The sequence below is a fragment of the Chinchilla lanigera genome, unplaced genomic scaffold (genome assembly GCF_000276665.1).
Source record: "Chinchilla lanigera isolate Chin_1 unplaced genomic scaffold, ChiLan1.0 scaffold00066, whole genome shotgun sequence".
NCBI classification, from domain to species: Eukaryota; Metazoa; Chordata; class Mammalia; order Rodentia; family Chinchillidae; genus Chinchilla; species Chinchilla lanigera.
Genome location: NW_004955467.1, coordinates 13267194 through 13284837, shown reverse-complemented (window position 1 = coordinate 13284837; position 17644 = coordinate 13267194). Strand labels below are relative to the sequence as shown.

The window sequence follows — 17644 nt, the reverse complement described above, 5'->3', positions numbered from 1 at the left end:
GATCAGGTTATCTCAGAGTGGACTCTTGGCACTATTATTTTTTTAAAAGCTTTCTAAGTAATGTGTGGTCAGGGTTGAAAGCCCCACTCTAGGTGGCCTACCACACCTCCTCTTCTCTGAGGTCTGAGAATGTATAGGGTTCTCGTAATGGGAATGGACAGCTTAGATTTTATAATCTTCACTCCTCCTTTTCCCTTTGCCTTTTCCAGCTGTAAATCTCTCCCAAGAGCCTTTTCTTCCTCCTTCACTTGTTATTATTTATTAATCCATTCAGGGTTTAGATACTGGAATTCTGAAGAGAGTCAGGGGACGATGGCAGGAACCTCCCAGAGAAATGGGTTGCAAATTTCACTCTAATTTATTTGGTGTTGATCACATCAAACTCCTGGGTGACACTGATGCTGCTGGGAAATGTTAGAAATTCAGGATCTCAGGCTGCACCTGACCTATAGAATGAGAATCTGCATTTTCACAAAATCCCCAAATGACTTGCAAGCACACCCACCTTGAAGAAGAACTACTCTAGAGATTCTGTGATGTGACAGTGTTGGTGTCCAAAGGCTCAAAGGGCCACGCTGCTGAAGTGGAACCTTTGAGATAGCACAGTTGTTGTCTCAGTGTGAGCACATTAAGATTTCAAACACATCTGCCTCATCTTAGACTTTCCCCAAGCCCACCCACCTTCTCTCTCTAATTCCAATTGCAATGGAATTCCTTGTATGAAAGTACATCATGGCTCATTGCTACATCCCCAGCAGTACACTGTCTTGGACACAGAAGGTTCTGAATGGATATTTCCTAAATTTTACTGAACAAAATTTCACTTCCACTGGCAAGAAGTAAAATATGCAATTAGGTCAACATGAATTTAGTTTTGCCTTTTAATATTTTTTCCCCTTTTATAAAAGATCTCTTTATTTCCTACGATCTTTTATTTTATTCTTCATTTAACCACATGATATTTAAGTTTGTGTGTCTGATTTATTTCACTTAACATTAGAATCTCAAAGTACATCCATTTTCCTACAAATGACTCAAGTCATCCTTCTTTATGGCAGAGTAGTACTCCACTGTGTATAAATACCATGTCGCCTTTTAATATTATAAATCTCTTTGGCAACGTTCAAGGCAAACTTGGTATTGAAGCAAACTTAAATTATATGTGAGGACTCTTAAAAATTAAAAGCAAAATTCTTAACAGAATTAGTGACACAATCTCAGTGTGGTCATGTCACTCATGTCTCTCAGTACAACCTTCCACTATCTCTTTTAATGCTATGTGTTAATCCCTTAGGGTCTGATGTGACATTTTTTAAAGCAGGAGAAAAATCAAATGTAATTTTTTTTATTTTAACTGTCTCTTGAGAGGATCAAGACTGGAAACCATTACACCCTGGGGACCCTGTGTTTGTGACTCTTGATGGAAAGACTATTCCGTTGGGCGGAGACTGCACCGTGTACCCAGTGTTTGTGAACGAGGCCGCGTATTATGAAAAGAAAGAAGCTTTCGCCAAGACAACTAAACTAACACTCAGTGCAAAAAGCATTCGCTCCTCTTTCCACTAGAAATCACTGCTAGTGCAACAATTATTATAGGGTATCTTGAAAAGCTCTGCAAGTCTGTTCCTCCACCCCCACGCCTGACTCAGTAGGCACCCAGACCAGTTTCTTTAAAGAGAGAATAAATGACTGAATCTCTTTGAAAGTATCATACGCGGGGCTGGGAATTTAGCTCAGTGGCACAGCGCCTGCCTGCCAAGCGTGAGGTCATGAGTTCAATTCCTGGTACCGGAAGAAAAACAAAACAAAACAAAACAAAAAAAAACGAAAAGTATCATGCTTTATGTATGTAGTTTACTCAGAAAATGTGCTTCCTGTTTCTATATAGCTTTTATATATGACACTATGATAGTTTAACATTCTAAATAGATTTCACACTCAACATATATATATTACATGCAAAGTTTTTGACTTGACATCAAATGAAATGTATATTTTCAAATAACATAAAAGTGCTACTAGAAACTAATGGTACAGAGTTGCTATTTTTTTAATTTTTCATATTTGAATTAGTGACAATATATTGACTATCTAGCCTATTAACTTTAGCAATAGTTGTGATATCTGTAGGAGATTTTTAAATGCTCTTTTGCAGGCAAAATGTGAAAAAGAAATGAGGGCTGGTTGTAAAGTTGGCATATGAACCCTTCCAGAAGCTCTGATGTCTCACACACACCTTGAGAAGCTGACTGTTCTTCTCAACATGGGCAATTTGGAAGATGCAAACTCCTTGCTGCTGTCGCTTCTCATTTTGAAAGAACATTCCTGCCTCCGGTTAGTCTTCTCCTTGGAGGACCTCTGGCTGAACACTGCCTGCTCCTTCACCAACCTCGCCAGGGTCTCCTCATTCCTCCCGCAGGCCACCACAGCTAAATAAGAAGCACTTTTACCCTACAATCTGGACCCCGTGACCTGGACCCCAAGAAGCCCATGTTTATAGCTTCAAATGTATTTACCAAAAATACTAACATTACCTGGAACACTCACAGACAAACATTCTCATTCTTCCAGAGCAAACTCCACTAAAAAACTTCATTCCATTTTTAATGTTTTATAGGACACAATGAAGCATTTTCTAAAATTTTTAGCATTTACAGAGTACTCTATATTTATTAGAATAAACTCTCTTCCTTCTAAATGGCATAATAAAAATCTGATTTATGAATCAGCTTTCATATATCCTTTACTATGCTCCACTGTCCCACAATGAAGATCTCATTTTATTTAATTTCAGAGTCCAGCTTCCCTGGGTCAGTTCTTCCATATGTAAGTTTTAGCAAGAAAGCTTTATTCTTCCCTCCAATTTTAATTTTTGGTAAAATGTATAATGTGAATTTAGGTCACAGTGGTTTCAGTGTTTGTATTATTTCTATCAAGTCTAATTTTTCCCTGGCTTAATCTTTATAAAATCTTTAATGTTTCTAATTTGATGTGATTTTTTTAAATCTGTAAGACATCACTACGTGGTTTTAGCCACTTTCAGTTTTGTTTTGATTATTTCTAACAATCTACAGATTTGGTTCTCTCCTCTGTAAAACAAGAGTGATCATAAGAACAGTGCTTCTCTTGTGGGGTTATTGTGAGGGTTAAGCAGGCTCATGCATGTAAGCACTTAGCTCAGTGCCTAGCGCAGAGTTTGTACTTATTATTCAAGTTTTCAAACCTAACACAAAAGGCTCTTCATGATCTGCCCCCTCCTCCACAATCTCTCCCAACACATCTCCCTTCCCTTTCTCTCTGTTCCAGTGCCCTTCCCACTGCTTTGTTCTTATATGCCTTCATCCAGACTGAATCTTTTCCCTACACTTTGTACTCATCTGCCCTATCCCAGATCTTCCTTTAGTTAATTCCTGTGTTTCCTTCAAAATGCAATGCGACTCTCATGTAAGAATCCTTCTTGGTCTCCCTTTACCTAACTTGTTTGCCCCTTTGCCTTCCTCACCTTCTATCCCACCTTGAGGACATTAACAGCATCTTTTTTGTGTCTGCAATCTAAGTGCCCAATAAAGTTTAGTTGAATGAGTGAGTATGCTCAGACACCCTTTCTCTATGGAAATATCTTCATGTTCCACCAAAGTCCCTGCCTTCTTTTTTCTTCTTTTTCTGTCACTGAGTGTTCTGCCTACCACTGCCAAGTAAATTCACTCCATTCTACTCTCTTCGGATCATCACTATGTCTCAAAGGATAGTAGGCAAAATACACTTTTGGAGCGTTGCACTTGATCCCTTCGTCTTTGCAGACCTTTGCTGTTACTGTCAAAGAGGCAGTCTGGTCCAGTGAGCAAAGCTGTATCTCTTGATACCAGTCTAACTCAACTTCAGAGAACCTTAACCCTAGACCAGAGAAAAGCACTGTGACTTTTGCCTCCAAGTTTCCCCACCTACTAAACTGGGATACAGAGCCAAACCTACAAAATAGTATAATATGAATGAGAGAGTTTTATAGTGCAGAAGGTAATTTTTCATAGCATCAAGAGCCATCAAAATATCCAGGCCCAATGACAGAGGGCCCCATTATCAGAAATATATCTGACAGGAGGTGTTTACATCCTTTTTTTACCAGAATGTTCTCATAGATGACATATTCCTAGATTGTGAACTAAAACCTATTCAAGCTCAGGATGTGACTGGCATAAAATTTCTTTGCTACTCAACAAGCCACATTCCAGTGAAGAAAGGTATTAGGGGATGCATTTGAATTAAGCAAACAAGTCAGTATTTCACTTATTAATAAATGGGTGGTAAGTTCCACAGCCCATTACGACAAAGTAGTGTGTTGGGATTCCGGATAAGAACTTCTGTCCTTATGAAATAATTTAATAAAATGAATATATACATATGAGTTGGACCAGTGAGTAATACTGATACTAACAATATCAACTCTCTCCTCCATTCTTTCATTGCTCCTTCATGAAAATCCTGCAAGATGGGCTGGAGGGATTTACACCTCTGGTCTCCAGGTGGAGGCATGGGTTTACATTCATGCAAAATAAATTGAGAGCCAGCAGGACATGGATAGAGCACCTCTTGGGTGTCCGCCTGAACCACTGTTATCTGGCTCCAAGCCCTTTAGTCAAACTGTTCCAAAGATCCTGAGTGATTCAAATGGGGTGCCGGATGTGCACACACTTTGAGATATAGACCCCACTTGAAGGTGACGTGTCTTAAAGCATGCTGCTGGCTCCACCTCTGAGCCAGGACTAGTAAGAATGTCTTAGGTCCAAACACCAGCTTTCCTTTTATCCATTCCTACTAAGCAGCACTCAAGGATTTCTAGTCAGTCTTCATTTTCACACACCCAGCACAAGTATAAAACATAGCCATAACAAGGCAAAATAAATATTTATTAGGAATCAAGGCAATGGCACTAAAATAGTCTTACTCTTTTTATGATTTCTTTCTTGAACATAGAATTCACACACAAACATTAGGAACACATCTATAAATGAGAATTTTAAAAATCAGGAACATTCAATGAGAATAGGGTGACAATTCTGTACTTGGAACCAATCTCACAGTTAAAACATGTAAATCAATGTAGAAGTCAAGTATGGCTTACAGGCCCGGATAACCGCCCATCTACCTGGGCCCTGCCCAGAGCAAAAGGATACAGTTCCACCAGGCCTTGAGGAAGGAAAGGAATGTCAATAACACTGTACTCTCTCAGGCAGACGCCTTCTAAGAGCTTAATGACTTCACAGTACCACCTCGCACATCTTCTCCCACATCACAGGAAGGAAGATAAGCACATTTTTTTATTCTAAACAGTCCTGTGACATAATGTCTATAATAATGACATTATGTTATTAATGGAAAAGTTGAGCCAAAACAGCATTTGCAGCCAAAACCACTGTCTGAGTATGGGAGAGCTCATGCCTAAAAATAATCTCCCTCTATGTTTCTGAAATGTAAATTGTGGCGTTTTAATATGTTCTGATAGATCCAGAGGTTCAGTGAGGTGTACCCAAGTACAGTTTTGTGCACAGCTATAGGCACACTTGGATTTTAGAGCAGTCATAAGAATCGTGGGGATAATGCTGACTGCCAAATAAGTCATCTGAGCAACAGGTCAACCCCTTGGTATGCGCCAACCACAAAGATAAACTCAAATTTATAGAATAACTATGCTAAAAAAATAGTGCAGGGGGGGATATCTGTGGTCCAGGAGTCAAAACATTCTGGCCTCAACTGCCCTCACATGACTTTCTCCATGTTTTTAAATAAGTCTGTGTTCCTTTCAAAGCTTTAGTCTCCAAATATAAAATGAAAGAATTAGTCCTTTTGACTAGGATGCTTTTTGATTCACTGTTTCTCTCTGCCTTGGTAAATCTACGTAGGGTCAAGCTTTCTAGCCTTCGGGGAATGCCACTGTTGAGAAAAATATCCAGTATAGAAAATGGTCTTGCCAACAAATTCCATCCAGACCCACAGACAGAGGGCAGCTCTTCATGATATGTGAGAAGACAAAGATCCAGTTATTAATTTCTATTTGCCTAACCTCCCTGCTTTTATCCAAGTGGAAAATGGAGAGTCCTGTGGCTTTATCTGTTCATATCACAGTCAAAGCCATTCTGGCATTCCTGGCTACAAATTTCTGGCTACAGTGTAGTATATGGCACGTGGATCCAAATGGCTGCCCTTCAACCCAGGACTTCCGTTCAGGATAAATGTAAGGAGGTAATGCCGGCTAAGGAATGCTGACCCATACAATCCTTAGGCCAAAGAGGACCTTAAAATTCATTGTGTTACTTTCTTCATTAATATCTCACATAGGTGTTCAACCATCTTCTGCTTAAATATCTCCATTGTCTGGAGCAGCTGCAGACTGAGTTGAACCAAAATATTTCTCTAGTTCTTTCACTAGTTCTGCCCATCTAGAACGCATCTGACCCTTCTGCTCCCATGACACCTCCCTCAAATTTTCTCTGCTCACATCTGAACTTGGTCTAACCACAACACTCAGAGGACTAATGACTCTCTAGGAAGCTAAACATGCAAGGGCTGCCACAGACAAGGCTGTTCTCAGGACTGCGCCATCTCCCCAGCCTCACTTCAACCTGGCCTCAGGGACACACAGGCCAAGTTTCTACTCATCTAGCTAAGCTGACGTACAAAGCGGCTCAGCGCGGGGAAAGGGGCCCAGAGTGCACTGCTTGCTTGGCCTGGGCTCAGGTTTGCCTCAAGTCAGATTAACTCACCAGCTGCCAAGTCGTCTGAAGGCCCCTTTTCTTTCCGGACCACTTAAAATTAAAATTCACAGTGACTATCTCAATAATTATACCGCAAAATTTCCCACATGAATTCTTTCACTAAGATACCAAAGGATAGTAGCTGTTGTTTGTTTGTTTGTTTGTTTGTTTGGGCTCTAGAAAATTTCCTCTATCTTCACTTCGCCTCTGCCCCCAAACTGACTCTGTGGAATTTCACCAGGCAGAAAATCTCAGGAGAAGGATCTAAAAATAAACTTTTAAGGCTTGGCAAAAGTTTGTCTCTCACAAGCCTTTCCCTTCAGCTTCAAAGTTCACAGTTAACAAAAATGCTTGGTGCCAGAGCATGTCAGATATTTCGTTAAAATTCCCCTAATGAGAAATATTAATGTATATGAGTCACCTCTGAGATTAAGACCACATAAACAGGGTAGCTGCAATTTCTCTTTCAGATGAAGCCGCAGTCCCAGCTCAGAGGCCCACACTCTGGCAAGACGGGAGGAAGAAAGGAGCCAAGCCCTTTCACCCAGATGGCAGCCTACCTCCTGTGGACTTGCATGTGTGTGGAAAAGGCTGTCTGTCCTTGCTCTGCTCCCCACAAAGCTAAGTATATAATACTTACATCCAGCCCAAAAGCCCAAGATCTGCTTCTCAGCTTTTAAAACCACCTACTTCATCTGAAGTAATTGTCATTCAAAAGTGAAATGTCTTGGCTACTAAAAATTAAAAACCTGTGTAAATTACGCTACTAAAAATATCTCTCAGTTTGAGACAGTTTGAGCCTTGGGTTTCATTCCAAGGGTGATTTCCTGTTTTCTGAAGGTTCTGGAAGGGCATTTCCATAGCTCACACCCCTCTTCCCCCAGATATCCAGCTGAGCTCATAGTCCTCTGCACATCCTGGGGCGGGATCAAAATTCTCCCACAAATTCAGGAGACCCAGCACAACAGGGGAGACAGGGCAATCTGTGGGCTGGAGCTGGGCTGACAAGAAGACCCGGGCAAGAGGAAAGACCGCCTTCCCCTCTCCTGAGTCTCCTTCTCCAATGCCTGTCTCTCACAGTGAAGCCAATCTGAAACTGGTCAAACCAGGGATCTCAACTGGGACTTTAGGAAACTCCCGTGCTCAGGACTGTTGGCCATGGGTTTGCACTAATTCTGCTGAGTAACAGAACTCAAAGTGTTTCCCTCACAAACACTGACAGCCGCCTCTGGGTACAGCTGTCTGCTCAACATGAGGGTGTTGCCTGCTTCCAGATCACCACTCCGCACAGCCCCTCAGCACAGAGTTCAGGAAGGACTCCGCCTGCAGCATCAGACAGCTCACCCTCGCATCAGTTCTGAGTTCTGCTTCTACACCGAAGTTTCTGGAAACTCTTCTATTTCCTCAAATGCATTGAGAGTTGTTTTGCTGTTGCTCCTGGAAGAATCTTGGATTTTGTTTAAATCCACTTAAGAAAAAAAAAGAAAACAATTTTAGAAGTGCATCACTCTGCATTCTATGTTTCTACATATTTGTGTAATTTCTTTCTAGTGGTGGTGCTGAGATTGGAACCTGGACCTCACATAGAGTTAGCGCATGCTTTACTACTGAGCTACATCCCCAGGCCCTACCATTTAATGTTTAAAAGTTGTCCCAACTAGGATTATAAAATGTTTGAGCTGGAAGGTACCTAAGAACCAATTTAATTCAACACTCCCACTTCACAGATGGGGAAAATCAGGGCCCTCAGACTTGATTTGCACAAAGTCACATGGTCAAACAGGTACAGACCCCACAGTGCCTCACAACAACAGTACCTGTCCGTCTGATGGGCCCCGGATCTTCGTTGAGGAAGGATACATGTGTTTTCCATTCGGTCCACTTCACCTCATTGATCCTGCAAGTGTGATCACTGTTCTCACTACTTCACAGTTGAATCTCATTAAGCACAAACAAATGCTAGCACTGTATTCAGATGTCTTAGCTTCTACACAGCTCCCCTTCTGCCCCCCGCCCCAGAGATGGAACACTCCTGTCCTGCACAGTCACACAGAATCGTTAGGGTTTGAAACCTGTCCAACTCCTCATTTCCCACTTCAAAAGATCAATTCTTCCTCCACTGTAGGGGCAAGCTCAGATGTGACATAGTCCCATGCCCAGGGACCCAGACATCCTGAAATTTGCTCAGATAGGTGTAAAGGGTACATCTTCAGATGTCAGCAACTGCACCTGACTGGTGGGAGGGACCCATAGGGATGGATACAGGAAGGGCCCAGGCTGAGAAGCCATGAGGGTTAAATTAGTGGAAGTTCAGCCAGGACTAAAGAGGCACTGAGAGGTGTTTGGGGTTCATGCCCCAGTGGGAGCCGGCAGTGTCTGCAGTATTAAAGCACAGCTGGAAACACTGATTTAACTTAAGTTTACACTAAAGGACCATCTCTAGAGTAAAAGTATCCAAATCAGACATTTTTGTTAGAGTACACATTGCAGTCGGAAGTGATGGTTTCCAGGGGTGGGAACAACAGTCAGAAAAGGAGACTAAGACATTTTAGGTTATTCTCAAAAGAGAGCATCTGTAAGATTAGGTCTTTAGGTAGGAGGTAGGAAGAAATTAGTGCTTTTATGAGAAGATGTTTTGGGGTGGCCGAAGACTTTTTTAAAAATCAGAAAGCTTGAAATCTGTGGAAAGTAGCTGTCTCACTTTCTGTGTGATGGTGATAAATGTGCCTGGGGTTCCCCAGTGTCACAGAAATGTACACAGAGTAGAAACTGACATAGGGCAGACAGAAGGACAAAGACTATCAGGTTGGCAAACCTTTTCTGTGTCAGAAACTGAACAGGGAGGTCACAGAGGCAGCTCCAAAAGAACAGAGAAGGGACCTACTAATGGTGGTCTCCTCTCTCCCTTTTGAAGCTGGAGAACCCTCATCCCAGGTACAGGACCCTATATGAGCAAATTTCATCTTCTGAGGAGGTCACGGGAGACAGCAGAGTGGTCATGACAAGTGAGGGGGAGCTCTGTTTCTCTAACACCGTGTTAGCTGACCTGTCCCTTTACCCACCCAAAGACTGCTACCAGGGGGCCCTTCCCCTTTGTTACCGCAGACACAGACGGAAGTCATCCTCTGCTACTTTGCACAGCTCTCCCATCCGGAATCTGCTCCTCAGCCATTCGGGTAACATTTTCTCAAACTCCAAGATTGTCCTGGCTCTCTGGGGACATAAACAAGCTTAAGCTCCTTGATCAGAGCCACCCCTGAGGGTATAACTCCATAAGAGTGTTACACACACACACACACACACACACACACACACACACACACACAATCAGCCTCTCCACCCTGGCTGGATGCATAATGATAGATCCTGAGCATTCACCTAGTCTACAGAATTCAAAAATGAAACAGCAGAAATATGAGAAAGATGTCTCAATTGTTTAAGTATGGCATAATGTTTCTGAAAGTCCAGGAGCCTCATAACTGAAATGTTAGGGTCCTGAAATCCCACAGTAAGGAAAAGGTCCAATGTCACATAGTCCCAGGCCCGCTCCCATTATTGGAATTCCCCCAGCAGTTCTCCTGGTCAAAATCTGTCCAATCTCTCCTGAATGTTATCAACAATCCAATTAAGAAGGTAAGAAGCTGGGTATGGTGGCACATGCCTGTAATTCCAGCACTTGGGAGGCTGAGGCAAGAGGATCAATGCAAGCTCAAGACCAGCCTGGGCTACAAAGTGAGCTCAAGGCCAGCCTGACTGCATAGTGAGACCCTGTCTCAAAAAGACAAAAAAAAAAAAGTTGTAACAATGAGAAACTGTCTTGTGCCAAATCAAAACTTTTCTCCCTGTAATTTCCCCCATGTACTTCAGTTCTGCCTTTTGGAGCCATGGAACAGGGTGGATCCCTCTTTTGCAGGTAGCTCTGCACGTATGTGAAGGAACTCTCCCTTCTCTAACCCAAATTCCAACAACCATGTCTGTGAGACACTCTCCAGTCCTCTCCCAAACCTGTCACCACGTCTGGCCCCATCCTGCAGATTGTGTCTTCAGTGGGTAAAGAGTGTCAAGACCAGGGTGGAGCAGAGCAGAACTGTTGCTTTCACTGTCCTAAGCCCTAGACTCCTCTTAACCCAACCCAAGTTCACCCTTCAGCATCCACATATCATACTCAGCAAAGAGCAGCACATCCCCACAAGCCTGGCTTCTCTCACACAACCAAGACCCTGTACTCAAAGAACAAGGCTTCTTCAAACACGGCTTATGCAAATCCCCAGGCCCCACCCCCAACCCGCCAGTGCTGATACTCATCCATGACCATGTGCGAAACCAAGTCCCAGTGCCTAGCTCACCTGCAAGCGCCAGATGCGCTCACTCTCCTTGGAGACGTTCTCCACAGTCTCCCCCATCAGGGCAATGAGCATGTTCAGGAGGAGGACGAAGGTGAGGATGACATAGGTGATGAGCAGGAACAGAAAGAGGATGGGGTAGGTGGAGTTCTGCTGGATTTTCAGGTCGCCCAGGCCTATAGTGAGCTTAAAGAGCTCCAGTACAGCATCACTGAAGTTGCCATAGGAGCTGCAGTCCTTGTCGTCGTCATCCGAGCGCTTCTCAATCAGCGAGGCCAGGGCTGGGAGGACATAACAGGTGTTTTCTTGCCCTCTTTGCCTGGTTGGTTACCTGACACTCACACAGAGCAAGCCTTCTTCCTCCTTCTTTCTGGCCTTTTAACTCCCATCTCCAGCCTCCAGGCCCTCAGAAGCCTCCTAAAACTGGTTTCTCTACCCTGACCTCCTACAGAAAGCCTTGCCTGCCCCAAAAGCTCCCTGTCTTCTCCCTCCTCTGCCCCACAGTTCAACCTTGCTTCCTTGTGGCCTTGCAGAACTACCTATTATCATCGACATGCACATTCCTCTCTCCCCAGCTACTCTTCAACTTCCTGTACCTGGGTTGCCTCCCCCAAGAGTGGAAGATTTTGAGTCTCTTCAAAATGGAGAAGCAAGACTCAGGCTCATTCTTCTCCTTATTCCAGCATACCACAGTAGTGGTTCATTGCTGGATACCTGAGCAGGCCAACAAACTGCATTTGTTTGAGCAAATGCATGGATACATGGGTGGGCAGATGAGGGAGCCAGTAAATATGCAAATTCTAACCCAGAAAAGGTATTTGGCAGATGATAACAGCCGCCTAATTTAAATTTCAAAGAACGCTGGTGGGAAAATACTATCATGCAGTGGGCCAGGGAAACAAACCTCTCTATGCAGAAGTTAGAAATAAAATCAAGTTGTGCAATTCTGTCCATTGTAAATGGAAGGTTTGGAAGAGATGGATCCCCATTCCTCACCTCTAGCTAACCAGAGGTTCTCACAGAGTTATCTGAAGCAAATCGTGGTGGTAACAAGATATGGAAGGCCAGAAGAAGTTACCTCAATGTGTTACTGTACTTTTGTTTTTGAAGGCCTTCACTCAAATTTCTGTGAACTTTAGTTTTCTCATCTGTACAATAGGCTAAAAATACCTGCCAAGGCTGCCTCAGGGTGTGAGGGCCACAGAGGACAGTGAGAAGGGAAGTGGGAGGCAGATTACACAGTGTGGGTGGGTAAGAGTGACGGGCCCAGTTACCTTGGGATTGGGGTGATGATTCCCCCTGATCAAGTTATAGAGAAAAATAGATACTGCCTAGGAAACACTAAAATGGCAGGTGTCCCACCGCTAGCTGATAAAGTCATTGCTGAGGCTGCTGTGTGATCTGTAATTATGACATCTGCATAAAGTGCTTTATACAAGTGAGAGTTACTGTTAATAATGAATCAATTACCTACGCCAAATCCAAGTAAGAACACGATATATACAAACAAGAACTTCAAGACATCATGCAAAATGACCTATAAAGAAACAAACACGATTCAAGTGTAAGATGCAAGCACATATGCACTGTACACTGATCTACTTGCTTCCTCCTACCCTCTCCTAGCCCCTCGCCCTAATCCTGCCTTCGTTTAGGCTGCTCTCCCTTCGCCCTGCAGACTCCTCCTGATGCTCCCAGGCTCAGCTTTGGGCCCACCTCCTCCAGAAAGCCTTCCAGTTCTGCACCAGCCCCAGGTTTTCTCCTCTACCTCCTGGGACTTCTGGTTCACCCTACCTCTCTCCACAGGGTCTCCCACCCGGAGTCCTCACACTTCTGGATGTAGTGGTGTGCTGGAGCCAGCTCACGCCAGCTCACAAGAGCTGATTGCTGAATTTTGATGACTTTTGTGGGTTGGTTGTTAAGTACAGCCATTATTAAGCACTAAATCAAAGTTTCAGTTATAAAATGAATAAGTTCTGAAGCTCTAATGAAAAACATGATGACTGTAATTAACAATATCAGACTGCATACTTGAAATGTGTCAAGAGGTCTTAAATGTTCTTACCACACATGCACAAAAACAAAAACTATGTGACATGAAGAGCGTGTTAACTAACTTAAAATTGGTGATCATTTTACAATATGTACCCTGTCCTCATACTGTACTCCTGAAGTACAATTTTATTTATCAGTTGTACCTCAATAAAGCAGAGGAAAAAAGAAAGTATTTGTATTGCAAAAAAACGTTTAATCATATAAACTTACAATTAAGTAAATTATATTAAAAACAAAGATAATAAATTTTCAAAACTGATCACTTCCTAGTTCATTTACTATATTTTACAACTAGGTACGGTTTGAGGTCTCCTATATCTATTGTAGCCATATGATGAAAAGGCTGTAATGATGTGTAAAACTGTACATCTATTCCTAAATCTATGTTCAGAGCTGGGCCTGTAATCCCAGCGCTCTGGGAGGCTGAGGCAGGAGGATCGTTGTGAGTTTGAGACCAGCCTGGGCTACAAAGTGAGCTCAAGGCCAGCCTGAACTGCACAGCGAGACCCTGTCTCAAAAAAAAGAACAAAACAAAAATGCAGTTGGTCTAAATCTATGTTCAGTAACATAAAATTGGTAGCTGGAAATTGTCCATAGGAGGAATATTTGTAGCATTTCATAAAAATTGGTAAATGCTACAAATTAGAGAATGACTCATTGTTTTATTGGTAACTACATCTAGATTTAAGACAGTGATAGAAGAAATGTTAAGACAGATTAAATTTCAAAATATGCTTTTCTGTAGCATTATATTATGAATAACACACAAATATTAACAAGCTACCCATCTAGCATGTACAAACAATTATCCAACGTGGTAAAGAAGTTGCTCATATCATTGGTAAACAAGTTCCAACATAAATCTTCACGGTTTCACTTTCATATTACTACTTATAAAATATGAAGCAGCATTCACACCAGAAGAGAACACACTCACTTGTCAAATGCAACCATAGGCTGGCCACAGATGTAAGAATGCAAGAAAAGCAATAAATTATTCTGTGAGACTCAATTGGTTATGTGGAATTTACAATAAAGTGTACTGCATATTTTATTATTATTTGTAAACTGTATGTTACACATCTTTTGTAAGTAAAATTTTGTAGTTTCTAATAAATGCATGTTTGTACATATGTACACAATTTACTTCTCTGAGTGTATATCTGTATACACACATATATCCATGCATGCATGCACACATATATATATACACACACATACATACGTATATAATATATATTTCCATACACATTCCAGAGAACAATTGTTAAATACTTTCCAGCACACCATTGTCCAGGGGTGAGAACATTTTTTTCACAAAGTGTTTCCCTTCTCAGTGTCCAACAAGCATGAGCACTTTAAGGCCTGGACACTTAAAGTCTGACCAAAAGCAAAAGGAGACTGGCATTCAGAAGAGCACTGAGCTCCCATTTTTAAGTCCCTTTTCCTCTCCAGACCTCAGTTTCCCCCTCTGCGCCCCACCTCACCCCCACGCACAGCCCACACACACCTTCTGGATCATGACGCTGTACATGCCCATGGACTGGAAGCCACGCGTGTAGTAGAGCATGTTCGCCCAGCCCAGGGCCATGGCCAGCACAAGGAAGGCGAGGTACTCTTTGTAGGCAAACAAGTACAAGAAGACAGACAGTATCACAAGCACAGCTTGGATAAAACTGTTCAGGAGACACAGGAGACAGACCTTACTTACTTCTCAGCAGCAGGGCACAGACATTCACATTCCACAAACTTTCACCCCTCATGGTCACCCTGTGACTGATTCTGACCGGATACTTAAGGCTGCCTCAGATCCATCCAACTACATCTGAACTCCAGCCTTGTAGATGACATCATCAGATGTGAGTTGAGGCCAGTGGTTAGCTGGTTGAAGCTGATAGGTACTATTTATAAAAATACAGATCTAGAACTCCAGCAGATGCAGGCATGCAGCCCAGGAGGCTATAAACACTCGTTAAATCACCCATAGGATATGTGATTCTTACCTAGATTTGGGACCTACTGAGGTAGACTGGGGATGTGGTGAATGCACTTTTAACCAAAATAACAAAAGCTGCAAATATTTATACTTATAAGCAAATTAAAATAAGAGTCCCTCAAAACCCACTCTTTTTTACTTTGAAAAAAAAGGTATGATATGTGAAGGTATGAAATAAGTCAGTCACGAAAAGACAAATACTATATGACTCCACTTATATGATACCCACGGTAGTTAAGCACATAAAGACAGAAAGTAGGATGTTGGTTACCAGGGAAGAGAGAATCAGGAGTTGTTTACTAGGTACAGATTTTCAGTTTTGCAAAATTAAAAGCACCCTGGAGATTGTCAGTGAACTCCAGAGCTTTAAAATGTATACTTAAAAATGGTCAAGATGGTAACCTCTATGTTCTGTATACTTTGCCGTAATTAAATTTTTAAAGTACAATATGTAGCAAGGATACAAGATCAAAATGTACTCCTAAATAGTGCACACACTCCCACTTTTGCAGGCGTCTCATTAAAGACACTCTTGCTTATGACATCAGGAAGTTTCCACAATTATGAACTCATCAAAATTAGGACACAAGCAAGCTTGTTTTTCTGGTGCAGTGAAGAATGAACATCTGATTGATCGATTACATTTGGGTCTGAAATGAGGAAGGATGTTACCCCCTTCCTCTACCTTAGCAAAATAAATAAAAAGCAAAAGAGCAAGACAATGCACTAAAACCACTGCCTATAGAAATAGATTTTTCCCTGGAATCATCATACTTCCTCAAAGTGACAGATGTCCATGTGTCTTACATCCTGGGGCAATGTCACAACCACTTACTGGAGTATCTGGGTACCCTGCCTTCCCACAGGGATGAAGAACTGTTCATGTGTCTGGAAGGCAGGTACATGCATAATGAAATACCTAGGCATTTGGACTCATCAGGCCAACATTCTCAGTCCCATAGATTAGCTTCCTACATGCTCAGAGGAGAGATTTCAGTGTGGTAAACACAGCTGAGGAGCCCAGCATTGTTCATCCCAAGCTACAGATTCTATTCCATTACCACAGCAGTTAAGCTGAATCAACCTCTGTTCACTTAGAGATGGAGGTCACACAAGACTTTGTAGTCAGCTGTACATGACCTCATTCAGAACTGGGCTTAATGGCTGAGGCACTGTGGCGTGGCCACCAACCTGCACTAGCTGGGAGTGAAGACGACTAAGAGGCTGGGTGTTCCACCCCACTGAAGCACTGTGAGACTGTGGGTGACTCACTTTGCTGCTCTGAGAGCGTCAGGGTTATGTACAAACAAGACCCAGTACTTTCTCAGGTACCTTTCAAGTCTCATAAGTCAAGTTCCCAAATTGCACTGTATAACTAGGAAAGGCTGCTCCGGAGCATTGTTTTATAAAAAAAAAAGGCAACAGGACTGACTTTTCCATGTTCTTGGGGCTCTGTGACAGAGTGGAGTCAGCCATCACTGCCGCCAGACACTAGGCGCTGTCCTGGGAGTTTCTGATCCCTTCCACAGGCATCTATGTGCCTCTTTTACTAGGTAAGGTGATGTTCTAAGTGGATGTAGCAGCCACAAAAGAGAACTCTGGCCCTGGACATGAGGTGGTGACCAAGGGGGACAGACCTACTTACAAGACGAAGTGAAACCAGGCATCTGACAGGATGGACTGCAGATCCGAGGGTCTCAGCAGGAAGATAGCAATGCCCTACAGCCAGAAAGGAAAGAAAAACTTCACCCTCTCCATGCCCCTCTTTTGAGGCTCTGGGAAGTGGGTGCTTCCCAGACTGAGATTCAGCACAGGGTGAGTGTGTGAGGGCACAGCCAGAGCCCAAGGGAGGGAAGAGTCCTGTGCCGGGAAAACAGAGCTGACCCCACAGTGACGGTGGGTGCTCCCTCAAGTCTTCTTACCGCTCTAATTCTTAACCCCCATCCTCAGATCTGTCACTACAAAATCAGTCACCCCAGTCATCTATACCATTTCCCAAATATGGCCAAACTTTCTGTTCATGCTGTTCTTTGTCCCCAATACCTTCATACCCTTCCCTATCAGAATAAGTGCCAGCTCTATCTTCAAGGCTTTCCTCCCCCCACTCTGGCTCCCAGATAAAAGTCATCTTCCTTCCTCTGACCACTGGCACCCTTGCCAAGTCTACCTTAAAGTCTAGATGTTTGTGACCATGTAACATCCCTATCAGATAGTGAACTCCAAGAGGGAAAGCTTCCTCCATCCCTATCACATGTAGAGGGTGCTCAGAATACACCAGTTAATTCATTGGTTGAACTGACAGATTGAAGAATTGATGATGGATAGATGGATGGATGGATGGCTGATGGGTGGATGATGGGTGGATGGATGGATGGATAGAAAGATGGATGGGTGGATGGATGGATGGATGGAAAGATGGATGGATGGGCACATGGATGGATGATGGGTGGATGATGGGTGGATGGATGGATGGATGATGGATGGATGGATGGATGGATGGA

General features: G+C 42.9%; 2 protein-coding genes across 7 annotated transcripts in view; one reads left to right on the top strand and one right to left on the bottom strand.

Annotated features, from left to right (window-relative positions):
• Positions 1 to 7824, top strand: part of Aspa (aspartoacylase) — a 55645-nt gene extending 47821 nt beyond the window's left edge. For 4 of the 6 annotated variants that reach the window (XM_013522254.1, XM_005399729.2, XM_013522253.1 and 1 more), the window contains one exon: positions 7220 to 7824. In XM_013522254.1, the coding sequence (XP_013377708.1) occupies positions 7220 to 7429 (210 nt within the window). In that variant the 3' untranslated portion in view covers positions 7430 to 7824. Of the gene's footprint in view, positions 1 to 1368; positions 4400 to 7219 lie in introns of those variants that run through there. The other 2 variants (XM_013522255.1, XM_013522252.1) reach the window with 2 other exon arrangements.
• Positions 7825 to 8096: 272 nt separating this feature from the next.
• Positions 8097 to 17644, bottom strand: part of Trpv3 (transient receptor potential cation channel, subfamily V, member 3) — a 30643-nt gene continuing 21095 nt past the window's right edge. Inside the window, exons 13-19 of the mRNA XM_013522250.1 lie at positions 16789 to 16862; positions 14658 to 14823; positions 12563 to 12629; positions 11096 to 11373; positions 9850 to 9962; positions 8567 to 8646; positions 8097 to 8217 (exon numbers count right to left, since the gene is read on the bottom strand). Of these exons, the coding sequence (XP_013377704.1) occupies positions 8120 to 8217; positions 8567 to 8646; positions 9850 to 9962; positions 11096 to 11373; positions 12563 to 12629; positions 14658 to 14823; positions 16789 to 16862 (876 nt within the window). The 3' untranslated portion in view covers positions 8097 to 8119. The remainder of the gene's footprint in view (positions 8218 to 8566; positions 8647 to 9849; positions 9963 to 11095; positions 11374 to 12562; positions 12630 to 14657; positions 14824 to 16788; positions 16863 to 17644) is intronic.